Below are 12,481 nucleotides of genomic sequence, written 5' to 3'. Positions count from 1 at the left end.
TGTGAGCTTTTTCTTACCAATGCAATAAAACATTGAAATACTTGATTTCAACAAATCCCATGTTTTTTCCTGTTTATCTGAAAATGCTATACACAGAACATACATCTGATAATTAGTTCAGGCTCAAAATGTATTTGTTGGAAGTCACAAACAGCCTCAAATCCCATATGCCACCTTGGCACATAATGGGATGTAATTGCTCATGAAATTACTGTGTAATAGGGCTGACAAATGGCACACCTGTTGCTCTGGGTAAACAATTCCCTGTACTGGGTACGACAGTGAAATATTCCTGAGAATTCAAAAAGAAAAATAGTTGGTTTATTTCTTACATGCTCACTTTTCAGCTCATTAAAAAAGAAAATGAGCAGCTTCCCAAAACACATAACTTTCTTATCTTATGGTACATTATCCCAGTCACCTGAGGTAATTCAAAAGACATCATACAGTACTATAGGAAATGCATACATACACCCACAACTTGCACCCTAATCCCTTGCATTTGATTTTCCACTATCACTCTGGGGATGAATAATTGTGGCTTGTGTCATCAGTTTATTTCCTTGCAAAAGGCTTTACACCTGTTATAAATACTCACATAAACACCTTACTTGAGCTAAGGGGGGGGTGGTTGTGTGTTAGTCAAGATACAGTTCAATCTTAATATATCAACCGTGTTATTGGAGCCTTCTACCAAGCGAGATATGTTTCTGTTTCTGTCCTCTTTTTGCAGGTTACTGGCATGAAGCTATGATGTTACATTTGGACATGTGAATTTAATGGGATTTGTCGTTGTTTTTAATTTTAATTAAATCCATCATCAGGGTTGATTAAGTGGCTTTGATATGTCTTGGTTTTTGCACAGACTTAATCTATTGATGCATTTTCTCACATTCAGATAACAATTACTTGTATATGTTAAATGTTCAGAACTGCTGCAGTGATGTCTTGGTTCCCCTGGCTTCTCACTCGGTGGCCCTCTTCAGCCCTCTACCTGCTGCTTATTAACGTAGTGGGCAGACAGACAGGGCTGGAGGTGATCCAGGCTATACAGTGCACCCAGTGGGGAGCAACGAGCAGCAAGAGCAATTTCCAGGATGGAGATATGATTATTGGTGGACTTTTTAATCTATATTACACACCATCAGCTGTGGAGCAAGGATTTACCAAGCTGCCTCATTACAAACCTTGCACTGGGTAATACTGAATGTCTGGTGGTTGTTTTTCGGCACATTGTCTGCATTTTTTAATTGTTTGTCATGATCATAACTTTACAAATTTAAAATTTAAAAAAGTTATAGAACAGTAGAAACACATGTTTTATCCAATTATTGTTAAAATGTTAAATGTGCATGTATCTGAGATAAGCATCTTTTTATTATAGTAATATTATTGGATATCTTTGATTGAAAAACATGATGTTGATCTACATAACTATTCCTTTCTTCTCCTATGTTCTCAGTTTAGATTTAATGTCTTTAAAAAATACATATGCTATGGTGTTTGCCTTGGAGGAAATCAATCGTAATAGCACCCTGCTACCAGGAGTAAAGCTTGGCTACCGTATACTAGATAGCTGTTTCAATTCCCTCTGGGCTCTGCAAGCCGCACTGTCACTGATCGGAGGAGACGCACACAGCTGCAACTCAACAGCCTCTACTAGTTCTGCAGCTTATGAACAACCTGGAGAAAAAGCAGGTATGACTTGAATTTATTCAGTAAGTCCATTTTTTTTAGAGTTAAAAAAGTTGTCCTAATGTTATTATTTCTGAAACGCTATCAGGTGGTCAGTCTGTTCCTTTGCTTATTGGTGCTGCGTCGTCAACAACAACCCTCATTCTGTCCCGGATCCTTGGGCCTTTCTCCGTGCCACTTGTGAGTTTATTAACTTGGAGGGATGAACCTCTGATTTACTTTTTATGCACATCAAGAGGGAGATAGTATTTCTGAAATGTTTAAATTGAAAAATGAAAGCTGTTTCAAAATAATATTTTCCTACATGTTTCTCTCAGATCAGCTACTTGGCAAGCTGCCCCTGTCTTAGTGACAGATACAAGTTTCCAAACGTCTTCAGAACAATCCCCAGTGATGTATACCAAGCCAGAGCCATGGCACAACTGGCCATACGCTTCCGCTGGACTTGGATAGGAGCCGTGGTTATAAACAATGATTATGGTAATTTGGCGGTACAGGTGATTGTGTTTTCGTTATACTATAAATTGCCTGAAAACCTCTCCAACTTACATATACAGTATATAATACAGATTACAAAACATGTATGCATTTTTCTTACCTTTAGACATTTCAGAGAGAGACTCAGGGGAAAGGGGTGTGTTTGGAGTTTATAGAGACTGTTGGCAGAGAAACTATTGTGAGTGACGCCAGACGTGCAGCCCTCAAAATCCAAGCTTCGACTGCGAAGGTCATTCTGATCTTTTGCTGGTATACAGATGTAAAGAAGGTATTTCTGGAACTAGCAAAGATAAATGTGAGCAACTGGCATGGACATTTGTATTTATGTGTTCATCACTAAACCAAGATATCATTTCTTTTAACAAAATGTCATTGGTTTTTTATTTATGTCAGTGTGCTTTTACTGTAGGTGACAAACAGACAGTTCCTAGCCAGTGAGGCTTGGAGCACAAGTGATGAACTTCTCAATGATCTTGCCATCTCTAAAGTGGCAAGTGGTGTTCTTGGTGTGGCGATTCGAAGTTCAAAAATACCCGGATTTGAAAACTATCTCAGGAGTTTGCACCCAACTCGTCGTCCTGAGGATGATTTCTTACGAGAATTCTGGGGAATGGAGTTTGGATGCAGTCCAGGAGCTACACAATCACAGGCAGTGCCTCTGTCTTCATATTTATCTCCACTCCATGTTTCTATTTCATCTCCTACCAAAAGGTCCCTTCAGAAAGCTTCACTTCCACCCTGCAGTGGCAAAGAGTCCCTGGAGGAAGTGCAGAATCACTTCACTGACACCTCCCAGCTGAGGGTGGCATATAATGTTTATCTTGCTGTTTATGCTACAGCCCACGCCCTCCACAGCCTTCTGTCCTGCCCCAACAGAGACAGCTCATCTGGAAGAACCTCCAGCTGCTCTTCTTCAAAACAGATCAAACCCTTTGAGGTAAACATAATTATGCCTAAGTCATCTTATCTATCATAGTTCTTGAAAATAAAGTGAATATTGTAAATAAACGTTTTAATGCAGAATGCATCATTTTAAACGTCAACAGTGTCTTAAGCATTCGATACTTTCAGCTGTTGCAGACTTTGAACAAAGTGAACGTCACCACACCACAAGGGGAAAGGTTTTTTTTCCAAGGTGCTGACATCCCAGCAAAGTACGACCTTGTTAACTGGCAGAACACCCATGAGGGTTCACTCAAACTTGTTTTGATTGGTCGTGTTGACGGGTTTGACCTCCACCTTAATGAGTCAGCAATTGAGTGGAACACAGGATCCAATCAGGTAGTCAGATCAACAAGTTATCTCATGGCTACTAAAATATTGCTATTGAAATGAACGCCTGCGTTGATTGACAAGATGGCATTGAAAAACATAATTGGGCTTGTTGTTTAGGTGCCTGTTTCGGTGTGCAGTGAGAGCTGCCCCCCAGGCACCAGAAAGGCAAACAGGAAAGGAAAACCTCCCTGCTGCTTCGACTGTATCCCATGTGCTGAAGGAGAGATAAGCAATCAAACTGGTGAGGGAATTAGAACAAAAGACAACTTGAATTTCCCTCTTTGTGTTTCATTTTCCTTCCCTCTTCTCCTTTTTACTCTCCCAGGTTCCCTTCTTTGTGAGCATTGTCCATCTGAGTTTTGGTCCAATGTAGAACAAACTGCCTGCATCCCTCGACAGCTGGACTTCCTTTCCTTTAATGAAACCTTAGGAATTACTCTGACAACAGCAGCTGTGTCTGGTGCAGCAGTAACAACAGCTGTGTTTGTGCTTTTTCTTTATTACCATCAAACACCAGTGGTAAGAACTCACAGTAATTTAACAAAGATTGTTGTATGCATTAAAAATTCTTTCACATTTTTGTGTGTAAAACATTCATGTGTAAATCACCAACCTTTTGTCTGTAAATCTGATTCACCTCAAGGTGCGAGCCAACAATTCAGAACTGAGCTTCCTGCTTCTCCTGTCGCTGAAGCTCTGCTTCCTGTGCTCTCTGGTGTTCATTGGTCGTCCATCAGTGTGGACTTGTCGGTTCCAGCAGGCAGCATTTGGGATCAGTTTTGTCCTTTGTGTCTCCTGCCTGCTGGTCAAAACTCTCGTAGTTCTTGCTGTTTTCCGTTCCGCTCGGCCTGGTGCTGGAGCCTTGATGAAATGGTTTGGTCCAGGCCAACAGAGAGGAAGTGTCTGCCTCTTTACATCTATACAGGTGTGAATATTTTTGTATTCAGAAAATTATAAACATGTTATAAAAAGATAACACTTAACAAATGTTTCCATATAGATTATAATCTGTGCTACGTGGCTGTCCCTCAGCCCCCCTGTGCCTCAGCGAGATCTTGGTTTCCAAGGGTCAAAGGTCACCCTTGAATGTGCCATGTCTTCTGTGGTGGGCTTTTCCCTGGTTTTGGGCTACATTGGTCTGCTGGCTTGCACCTGCCTCCTCTTGGCCTTTTTTGCTCGGAAACTCCCTGACAACTTCAATGAGGCCAAACTGATCACCTTCAGCATGCTGATATTCTGTGCTGTCTGGGTTGCTTTTGTCCCTGCATACGTTAGTTCTCCTGGAAAGTATGTTGTCGCTGTGGAGATTTTTGCAATCCTGGCATCTAGCTACGGTTTGCTGTTCTGCATTTTTGCCCCAAAATGTTTCATTATCCTTTTGAGGCCTGAGAAAAACACAAAGAAACACCTGATGGCTAGATAATGTATCTGTGAACTTATAACTCTTTCCACAGCCTGGTGTCATGCACTGGTTCATGTGTAAGTGTGTACATTTTTCAATATAATTAATACAGTTTATTTGCTCATATGAAATTAATAAACATCTTCAGCTACACATAATTATGGCTTACATTGGAATATCAAAGTATATTTCTTATGTTCTTAGATGTCAATATATGGTAATACACGACTGTTCATCATCCATTAAGGAAAATCAATCACACAATTTTAACATAATGCTAAACTAAGATGTTATTGAATTTTGTGACATTTTTGTAGTTGGTTATCCACTTTTTCTGTGTCTTGAATAAAAATGATACCTTAACTGAACAAAACTCGTCATTGGTTTCTTAAAAAATCTAAATATTTTGATGAAAATGACACAAAATAAATACATATTTAATACACATTTATTTATAATTAATATACACTAATTTAAGTAACACATTTAATTTAATATATGTATTATTTTTACTGTGGTCCAATGTCTCCAAGGTCTGGCTTTGCATCATTAAAATCAGTAAATCACAATGTTGACTATACCTTTTAATATCTGCTACCCATTAATCTAAATACAGTAAAACACTCATCACTTTAAAGAAGGAAGGATATGTTGTTGACAAAATATAGCTTGTGGTTCAACTGCATGTACCAAGTAACAACCACTAGATGGAAGTATAAGACCATCTCCTGACGCTCTGACGCTTCTTCCCTCATCACTGCATTTTCTTCCTCATGGACATTTTATTGCCAAATCTTTTCTCTTTTTCTTTACGGTTAAAAAAGGTATTTGCCCTAAACATAATAATATAGAGTAGCTGCCATTTGGTGTATTCTGTAGCAGTGAGCCTTAAACTAAACAAATCATTTGTCAACTATATTCACTAAAATTAACAAATGGAGAAAGTGATTAGGACGTTTAGAGCAGGGGAATCACAACACTGCAGAAAACAACTTGACAATTATATTCAACAAGCAAAAAGTAAATTGTTCAACTATATTTTCCAGCTATATATAATCTGCCCTTGATTATTGCTACCATTCAGACTAGTTTTTGTAATATTCACCATCAAATTAACTATTTAAAACAATACTCGTAATCATGTTTAATTGCCCTAACCAGAATATCCATCACAAGAGTCACCTGGAATTTGTTCAGACAACATAAAGTGATTTCAAAGGCCTACCCTGAGTGTATTTCTGTTGCATAATATCACTCCTGAATTAAGTCTTTAAAGTGATGTTATCTTTCCCCCTATAAAGCAGATACTGTGTAAATTATTTACCATTAATTGCAATTTCTTTTGCAGGTTGTTTGAATGCCCACATTGTTCAATCAGTCCCCCAGGTTTAAGTGCATGTATAGCTACATAATAATAATGAATCTACAGTAGATAACAAATGATGGGAGCAAGTGAGCCCTGATGCCAAATGAAAAACAACAAACTTGACCATAGCCCCCCCCCTGTGCGTTCTCTGTACCAGTGTGTAGAGGGATGCAAGTGCTTGTAAAATGAATAATAATTGAGATGAGTATTTGCACAAAAGTGGCTTATCAGTATCTCCTCATTCAACCACATTTGAGTTAATTTTAATGTAACACAGAGACAAGATGACCTTTTACTGTTTTGAACCAAGGCAAAGTCAGCCTTGCTTCCACAACCCATTTCCCTTTACTGAACTCACGGCTTGACTAGGCCTACCATTGTTTTTCTGTGTAGTCCCTTTCTGATACCTGCCCCTCTTGGTGCCATGTTGGCCTATAGCCTGGTATCGGTGACATTTCGCAAAAAAGTGTGGGTTCAGTTGCATAGATGTAGCAGGTTTCCTTAATTTCCAGCTAAACTGAAAGGTCATAATGGTGTTGACTGGCCTATTTCTATAATATATAAATTGCTATCTGCTATGTTTATGCAATATGAAAGCAAGCTGCTCCAGCAGGCATATGATGCTTATGGCTGTACTCTTCAGATGTTGGTGCTGCTTTTAAACAATGAGTTGTTGGGACCTTAGTTTTTTCTTTGGTACTCATAAGCAGAGGTGGAAAAATAACTAAGATCTTAAGCAAAAGAAGAAGTACGATAGTGTAGGAATACTCTGTTTCAAGTAAAAGTCCTGCAATCAAATGTTGCTCAAGTAAAAGTACACAAATATTAGCATCAAAATATACTTAAGGTAACAAAAGTAAAAGTAGGGATTCTGCAGATTAGCCCATTTCAGAATAATATATATATTATATGTTTTTATTATAATTATTGATGCATTAAAGTGTTACCAAAGCTGACAAAGGTGCAGCTAGTTTTAATTACTGTGTATACTGCAGGGTAGCTTGTGAATTTACTCCAGGTGTAACTAAAGTTTCATTTAAGTGTTGATTATATTTCAAATCAGTAATCCAAATCTGCAAAGTAATTAAAGGTATTAAATAAATGTAGTGGAGTAAAAGTTCACTATTTTAATTGTAGTAGAGTGGAAGTACAAAGTAGCTCAACATTGAAATACTCAAGTAAAAGTACTGCAAAACTGTTCTTTAGTACAGTACTTGAGTAAATGTACTTAGTTACTTTAAACCACTGCTCATAAGTGCATGGTTGCTATGGACACAAACACACGCCAATTCACTTAGTAACAAAAACATCTACAAAAAGTAATGATGAACTTTAATTGAAAGTACAGAACCAAAGAGTGACAGGTGTGGCTCTGTGGATTCATACATCCTCTGAGTGTTGGGAATGAACATTCTACTCTATTGGGATATCTGCTGTCACTGCCCTCCAGGCAATAGTGTACTTTCTGTATCAAAAAGAAGTCAGTCATTTTATTATTGTTTTTCTCACCTCTGATAGAAGTTATTCGGTTCAGTGCCAGCCTGTTTATACCATGCCACCATGGGCTTTACAGATGTTATAAAAAAACAGAACCAGATCGATGTTGTACAGGGAAGTAGGGGGGGTTTGTCAAGTACGTAGTCAAGTGTTATCTCTTGTAATATTCTTTTTGTCATTTAAATGTATTTGTATTTAAAGGGGATTGTCTTAATGAAGCATAAAAGGGATTTAATTATATTTGAATTTCAGGAACTGTTAACTGTTTATGCCTCTTTTTTATGTGCGTTGTGCATATGAGAAGCTATCTAACTGAACACTTTGTGTCCAAAACAGTTGCATCCATGTCTTGGTTCTCCTGGCTCTTCACTCTGAGGCTGTGCTCAGTCCCATTGCTGCTCCTAGTTGGGTTTGTGGGCAGTCAGCTGGGGCTCAGGCTGGGATTACAGATGGTTCAGACAGCGACTTGTTCACGGTGGGGGACACCGAGCGATAAGGGTCTGTTCAAGGAGGGAGATGTAGTAATTGGTGGGCTCTTTAGTCTTTTTTACAATCCTCCCGTTAAAGACAACAGCTTCACTGAGCTGCCACACAACAAACATTGCACTGGGTAAAACTCTGAACTGCTCTATCTCCTGTGAAAACTGTATAATATATATGCATATGTTTGACAAAATAATCACATCAGCTTTTTCTATTCAACAGGCAGTTACCTATTGTTTGTGTCTTCACATTCAAATATATTTTTCTTGATAAAAATATGCTGTTATTGTTTCCTATTTAAAGTATAACCTATACTTAACACAGATTACACATCTTCACAGTTACATTTGAATGATATTTTATTCTCTATCCCTCTCCTGCAGTTTGGAATACCTTCCATTACAGTATATTTATGCTATGGTGTTTGCGCTGGAGGAAATCAATCATAGTACTACCCTGCTGCCAGGTGTGCAGCTGGGCTACCATATTCGTGATAGCTGTGCCCTACCCTCTTGGGCCATGCAGGCAGCACTGTCGCTTGTTGGAGGAAACAGTGCCACCTGTGATTTAACAGCTCCGGCAAACTATTCTGCTGTGTATGGAGAGGGGATCGGAGAAAGATCAGGTACATTTACATTGTATGGTACTAATGCAAATCCTACTCTTGTAATAATAAGCTGATGAAATGAAACTCTGCAGAAATGTTTTTGACAGAACCAAGCCCCAAGAATTGAATGTATTGCATTATATCTTATAATGTCATCAGGTGATCAGCCTGTTCCTTTGATCATTGGTGGTTCTTCGTCTATAACAGCCATAATACTCTCAAGAATCCTGGGGCCACTCTCCATACCTTTAGTAGGTACCATACATCTGTTTAGTCCAACTACAATTTCAACAAAATAGCATAATAGAATCATTTCTCACTTTAAAATGCAGTCTTGATGCTAATTGTAACTTTCACAAACACTGAAACACTGTGGTTAACCATTTACCACATTCAATAGGACAGTTATAGATTTTTGTTTTCCTTTGGTGGACATTAGTGGGGCTCTTTTATGTCTCTTTTGCTGCCCTCACAACACACACAGTCTTCTGAAGAAACACATTCTCTGGGTGAAAATTACAAACTATTATGTGATTTTCAAACATCTCTGTACGTATATATCTTTGTGTTTTTTGTCTTTTACTGTAGATGAGCTACACAGCCAGCTGCCCCTGTTTAAGTGATAGACTCCAGTATCCTAACTTCTTCAGGACAATGCCCAGTGATATTTACCAAGCCCGGGCTATTGCCCAACTTGCAATACGTCTAAATTGGACCTGGATCGGAGCAGTGATAGCAAACAACGATTATGGCCATGTGGCAATAAAGGTTATTTATTTTATTCTATCAGAAATGTTTTGGCATCTTTATAAGACATCTACATAAATACAATATTTGAAATATTTTCATTCATCTAATGTTTTTGCTCCTTTCGACTGTATATGGCAGGTATTTCAGGAGGAGACGCAGGGGGCAGGGGTGTGCCTGGCGTTCATAGAGACTCTGCAAAGGGAAAACATTGAGATGGATGCCAGACGAGCAGCCCTCACAATTCAGGCCTCAACTGCGAAGGTGATTCTGATCTTTACCTGGTACACAGATGTGAGGGAGCTGTTTCTGCAACTTGACAACATAAATGTGAGCAATTGAAACTACACTGTGAATTCAATCGTAAATAAAAACAACTAATTTTATGTGAGAAACATATTCACTTTTTTAGAATTATCTTTTGATTGTGTTGCTTCTATAGGTGACTGACAGACAGTTTCTGGCCAGTGAGGCTTGGAGCACCAGTGGTAATCTGCTCCAAGATCCTATCACTTCTAAAGTGGCAAGCGGTGTTCTTGGTGTGGCTATTCGAAGTTCAGCAATACCTGGATTTGCACATTTTGTCAGAAGTTTGAACCCCTCTTTACGTCCTGATGATAAGTTCTTATGGGAATTCTGGGAAATGGTGTTTGGTTGTAGTCCTGGGGCCTCACCACTCTCTACGAGTTCACCGTCTCCCACAGACAGATTGTCTCAGAAAGCTTCCCTCCCACCGTGCAGCGGCATAGAGTCCCTGGAGGAAGTGCAAAATCAATTCACTGACACCTCTCAGCTAAGAGTGACATATAATGTTTATCTTGCTGTTTATGCTACAGCCCACGCCCTCCACAGCCTTCTGTCCTGCCCCAACAGAGACAGCTCATCTGGAAACCACGGCTCCACCTGCTCCTCTCCAAAACAGATCAAACCCTTTGAGGTAAACACAACTATGTCCATTTCAACACCACACATTTTAATTGAGGACATTAAGAGTAAAAGTGTTTTTTATGTGAACAATGCAGGTGCCTAATTTACCTTTAGGTTGAGAGATATTCACATAAATGTTGTTGCTTTCAGGTGTTGCACCACTTGAACAACTTGAATTTCACAACACCACAGGGGGACATTTTTTATTTTCAAGAGGGGGAAACTCCAGCAAAGTATGACCTTGTTAACTGGCAGAGCACCCCTGAGGGATCGCTCAAACTCGTTTTGATTGGACGTGTTGACGGGTTTGACCTCCACCTTAACCAGTCAGCTATTCAGTGGAGCACAGGATCCAATCAGGTGAAAGGAACAGGGAAATTGATCAAGGCCAAAATGTCTTTCAAGATAAAATATTTAGAAAAAGATATATTTTGTACTAGAGAATAAGGTTGTACTTGTTTTAAGGTGCCTGTTTCAGTGTGCAGTGAGAACTGTATCCCAGGTTTCCGAAAGGCCAACAGGAAGGGAGAACCTCTGTGCTGCTTTGACTGTATCCCATGTGCTGAAGGAGAGATAAGCAATCAAACTGGTAAAAAGAAATAACCACATAAGATATTCTTGACTTTGAAATACGATTTCAGGTCATTCTCTATGTTCCTATTTTTCCTACTCATCCCCAGGTTCCCTTATCTGTGAGCGTTGTCCATCTGAGTTTTGGTCCAATGTTAAACGAACTGCCTGCATCCCTCGCCAGCTGGACTTCCTTTCCTTTAATGAAACATTGGGCATTATCCTGGCTACAGTAGCTGTGTCTGGTGTTTCTGTGACAACAGCTGTGTTTGTAGTTTTTATTTACTACCGTCAAACACCTATGGTAAGAGACCGGACTAAAGAGATAGAGAAACTGTACATTTTCCAAAACTCGTTTTAATTTGTTGTTGTTTAGGACAGCATATTCACTATGAAGTGTAATTATAGTGTAATTCTGCATTGCTGCATTTTAAAATATGTGTTTAAAATACTTTGAATTAATCTGTTCTGTGTTGTTAATGTTCTAACCTTTTTTTTTATCAATTCAATACCAATTTCTATTTGCAGGTGCGAGCCAACAATTCAGAACTGAGCTTCCTGCTTCTCCTGTCGCTGAAGCTCTGCTTCCTGTGCTCTCTGGTGTTCATTGGTCGTCCATCAGTGTGGACTTGTCGGTTCCAGCAGGCAGCATTTGGGATCAGTTTTGTACTTTGTGTCTCCTGCCTCCAAGTCAAGACCATAGTAGTTCTTGCAGCTTTCCGCTCCACTCAGCCTGGTGCTGGAGCCTTGATGAAGTGGTTTGGTCCAGGCCAACAGAGAGGAAGTGTCTGCCTATTTTCCTGTATACAGGTCAGATTTGAAAAGCATCTATTTATTAACACGATGAAATCATGTACTTGCATTACCCTTACCTTGTACAATGTTTTTTTTTTATTAAGGTTTTCATCTGTATTATTTGGCTGTCCCTCAGCCCCCCTGTGCCTCAAGCTGACTTGGCTATTCCAGGGTTAAAGGTCACGCTGAAGTGTGCCATGTCCTCTGTGGTCGGCTTCTCCCTGGTTTTGGGCTACATTGGTCTGCTGGCTTGCACCAGTCTCCTCTTGGCATTTCTTGCTCGGAAACTTCCTGATAACTTCAATGAGGCCAAACTGATCACCTTCAGCATGCTGATATTCTGTGCTGTCTGGGTTGCTTTTGTCCCTGCTTATGTTAGCTCACCCGGGAAATACACTGTTGCTGTGGAAGTTTTTGCAATCCTGGCATCTAGCTTTGGTTTGCTGCTCTGCATTTTTGCCCCCAAATGTTTTATCATTCTTTTGAGGCCCGAGAAAAACACAAAAAAACACCTGATGGCTAGATAATGTATTTACAAACATTATGTTACAGGATATAAATCATCTGTACCAGACACTGAAACTAGAACAAGAAAATAACTCATAATATTTCAGTATAC

General features: G+C 39.3%; 1 protein-coding gene across 1 annotated transcript; it reads left to right on the top strand.

Moving 5' to 3' along the window:
• The first annotated feature begins 1,496 nt into the window (after positions 1-1,496).
• LOC134880478 (extracellular calcium-sensing receptor-like) lies at positions 1,497-12,389 on the top strand. Its single transcript, XM_063907422.1, has 23 exons — positions 1,497-1,641; positions 1,784-1,875; positions 2,013-2,192; positions 2,300-2,488; positions 2,603-2,845; positions 2,915-3,130; positions 3,265-3,474; positions 3,586-3,709; positions 3,794-3,987; positions 4,112-4,393; positions 4,469-4,882; positions 4,923-4,947; positions 8,070-8,343; positions 8,600-8,797; positions 8,972-9,074; positions 9,412-9,591; positions 9,712-9,900; positions 10,013-10,507; positions 10,648-10,857; positions 10,963-11,086; positions 11,178-11,371; positions 11,596-11,877; positions 11,967-12,389. The coding sequence occupies exons 1-23, from the start codon at positions 1,497-1,499 to the stop codon at positions 12,387-12,389; spliced, it is 4,986 nt and encodes a 1,661-aa protein (XP_063763492.1).
• Positions 12,390-12,481: the final 92 nt, after the last annotated feature.

This window comes from Eleginops maclovinus, chromosome 18 (genome assembly GCF_036324505.1).
Source record: "Eleginops maclovinus isolate JMC-PN-2008 ecotype Puerto Natales chromosome 18, JC_Emac_rtc_rv5, whole genome shotgun sequence".
Classification (NCBI taxonomy): domain Eukaryota; kingdom Metazoa; phylum Chordata; class Actinopteri; order Perciformes; family Eleginopidae; genus Eleginops; species Eleginops maclovinus.
The sequence above is the reverse complement of the archived record's forward strand: the minus strand, read 5'-3'. Positions and strand labels throughout refer to the sequence as shown.

What these genes read in the sequence shown, in the direction of transcription:
- LOC134880478 (XM_063907422.1), top strand. Translation starts at nt 1,497, where the DNA reads ATGGTGTTTGCCTTGGAGGAAATCAATCGTAATAGCACCCTGCTACCA. An exon ending in AACAGATCAAACCCTTTGAG is followed by an intron (nt 3,131 to 3,264) that starts GTAAACATAATT and finishes CGATACTTTCAG; the next exon opens with CTGTTGCAGACTTTGAACAA. An exon ending in GCCTATTTTCCTGTATACAG is followed by an intron (nt 11,878 to 11,966) that starts GTCAGATTTGAA and finishes TTTTTTATTAAG; the next exon opens with GTTTTCATCTGTATTATTTG.